At 50.7% G+C, this 2,456-nt stretch overlaps 1 protein-coding gene across 1 annotated transcript in view; it reads right to left on the reverse strand.

The window, feature by feature from the left end:
- Nucleotides 1–2,456, reverse strand: part of CABLES1 (Cdk5 and Abl enzyme substrate 1) — a 139,555-nt gene that overhangs the window by 8,069 nt on the left and 129,030 nt on the right. The window contains exon 8 of the mRNA XM_011988094.1: nucleotides 1–92. This exon is cut by the window's left edge and continues 2 nt beyond it. Within this exon, the coding sequence (XP_011843484.1) occupies nucleotides 1–92 (92 nt within the window). The remainder of the gene's footprint in view (nucleotides 93–2,456) is intronic.

A 2,456-nucleotide genomic window follows, 5' to 3' on the forward strand; every position in this document is an offset into this window, starting at 1 on the left:
AGCGTCAGCTTAATGTGAGGAAACTTCTCCTTGAAGGTCTCGTTCATGTCCTTCTTGAGATCCGAGGGCTTCACGTAGTCAATCACCGTTGTCTGTAACAGACAGGGGAACACGGATCACTCCTTAAAACAAGGGTTGCATGTAATAATCATGCGCCAACTACGACCAACTTACAACTCCCAAGGCCATGAGCAATGGGAAAACTTGGATTGGAGCTGCGACAAGGGCTCGGCGGAATCCAGGAGCCTGAAGCGGACCGTGTCTTTCTGGAGGTGAACAGAAAACAAGTCACCACTGTTAGGATGAGGTGACACTTAGGAAAGCCGGCCTGTGGACCATCAGAAGTCAGTGCCCAAGAGAGAGGGGTCCCTCTGTCAGTTCCCAGGTGTCAGCCTGTTCACACCGTACAGGGTTTAAGCGCGTGGGGCTTAGATGTACACAGACCTGGTGTTCAATCCCTACTTGACCATTCACTAGTCCGACAGCTTTGGGAGACTTAAAATCACCCCAAATCTCAAGTCCCATTTCTGTAAACAAAAACCAGTACAGTGCCTACTTCACACAGCTTTCTGAGAACTGTTCGAGAAGTGCCGTGCACAGTGCCTGGCCTACGGCAAATGCTCAATAAATATCAGCTATTGTTTAGTTTTTTAAATGGTAGTAAAACATACATCACATACAATTTACCATCGTCACCATCTTCAGGCGTACCATTCAGTGGCATTAAGAACACTCACATTGTTGTGCAGCCCTCACCACCTTGGATCCTTGGAGTCCTTTCTGAATACCCTGGTCTTCCTCGCTCCTCTGTACCCTGCACTGTGAACTCAGAATTCAACAGTTTTTCTCTGGGTTTTCCCCAGTTCATCTCATCCCTCCTCGAGAGTACACTTGCCAAGGCTGGGTCTTTTTCGGCTGACTACATGCCACAATCTTTTTTTATTTTTTTTTGAGACGGAGTCATGCTCTGTCGCCCAAGTAGTACAGTGGTGCAATCTCGGCTCACTGCAACCTCCGCCTCTTGGGTTCAAGCGATTCTCCTGCCTCAGCCTCCCGAGTAGCTGGAACTACAGAGGCACGTGCCACCACAGCCGGCTAATTTTTGTATTTTTAGTAGATGGGGTTTTGCCATGTTGGCCGGGATCCTCTTGAACTCCTGACTTCAGGTGATCCACCCGCCTCTGCCTCCCAAAGTGCTGGGATAAGAGGCATGAGCCACTGTGCCTGGCCTACATTCTATAATCTTAATCATCCAAAGCTCAGGAAAGAAGAAACGACAGATTTTGATGTGAAGGTCGATTCCCTGGATGACTCACGCCTGCAAAGCCCATCAAAGGTTTCCTTAACAGCTCTAATGGAAGTTGGTGGCTTTCTCTGGACACCTCCATTTATAGGACACAGGATTTTAGCGCAGACATGTGGAATGCCTTTGGTGTCAGTTAGTAGGAAGGAGCAGGCAAGCAGCCAGCACATCCCAGTTCAAGTGATCTTGATGGTCCTCTCTTTGCTTCTCCGGTGAATAAAGGCAAAGCACAGCAATATTAACTCCAACAATACCACCAGACCTGTTCAGAGCCACAGTATTTGGACACTGCTCTCAATGCCCAGGTCCAGCAGAGTGGGCCCCTGTGGCAGCCCTCCAGGACAGGTTTATTTCCCTTCTACTTTTAAGAATGGTCTCCTCTGGGTTGAAGGGGATTAAGATTTCATTTTGGAAACAGGCAGTAGAATGGGGGCTACATGTAACATGCTCACCTCAAGCTGGGAGGGCCCATCAGCCAACCCTCCTGTTTCCCAAGTAATCAGCACCTTCCACCAGCTTCTCAACCCCTCACCCCCCATCCAGGCACCCTGAACTCCCAGAGACAGGCCGCTCCCACTCTTCCTCTACAGAGGAAGGTCATGAGGTTTGCAATGATGTGAGCAGGCTCAAGTAAAGTCATCTGCCTTTGTTGGGGGCCTGGAGCCCCGTGAGCGCCAGCAAGGATATCCTGCTGCTTAACCATCATGCGGATTTTCAGGCTGGGTTCTGTTGAAGTGCCTGTGGGAGGGGACTGGATCTCTCCTCGCAGCAACCACAGCAAGTCTGCTTTGCTCCGTCTTATTTGTAGATACACAACACTTCCCTTGCAAGAGAGATCTCACTGCTTAAATGTGCAAATATGCAAATGTGTCCCACCTCTGTTCGCAACAGAGGCTCAGAAAAGTGAAAAGGCTCGCCCCAGACCTGAGTGAGCCGCAGGCAGGGCCAGCGCTGGGACCCCGGTCTCCCAGAGCAGCTGCTTCCCAGCTCGCGCCCCGTGCACTGCCTTCCTACTTTTCTCTCCTTGATGGTACTGAATAAGCAGCACAGAGTAGCTCCCTACCCAAGGGCTCTCACCAGGATGACTGAGAAGATAGCTGGCAGTGGAAAGGGCTGGCGGGTGGTGGGGCAGGTCCACCTTCAGCAAGTCAGG

This window comes from Mandrillus leucophaeus, unplaced genomic scaffold (genome assembly GCF_000951045.1).
Source record: "Mandrillus leucophaeus isolate KB7577 unplaced genomic scaffold, Mleu.le_1.0 Scaffold322, whole genome shotgun sequence".
Taxonomy (NCBI): Eukaryota; Metazoa; Chordata; class Mammalia; order Primates; family Cercopithecidae; genus Mandrillus; species Mandrillus leucophaeus.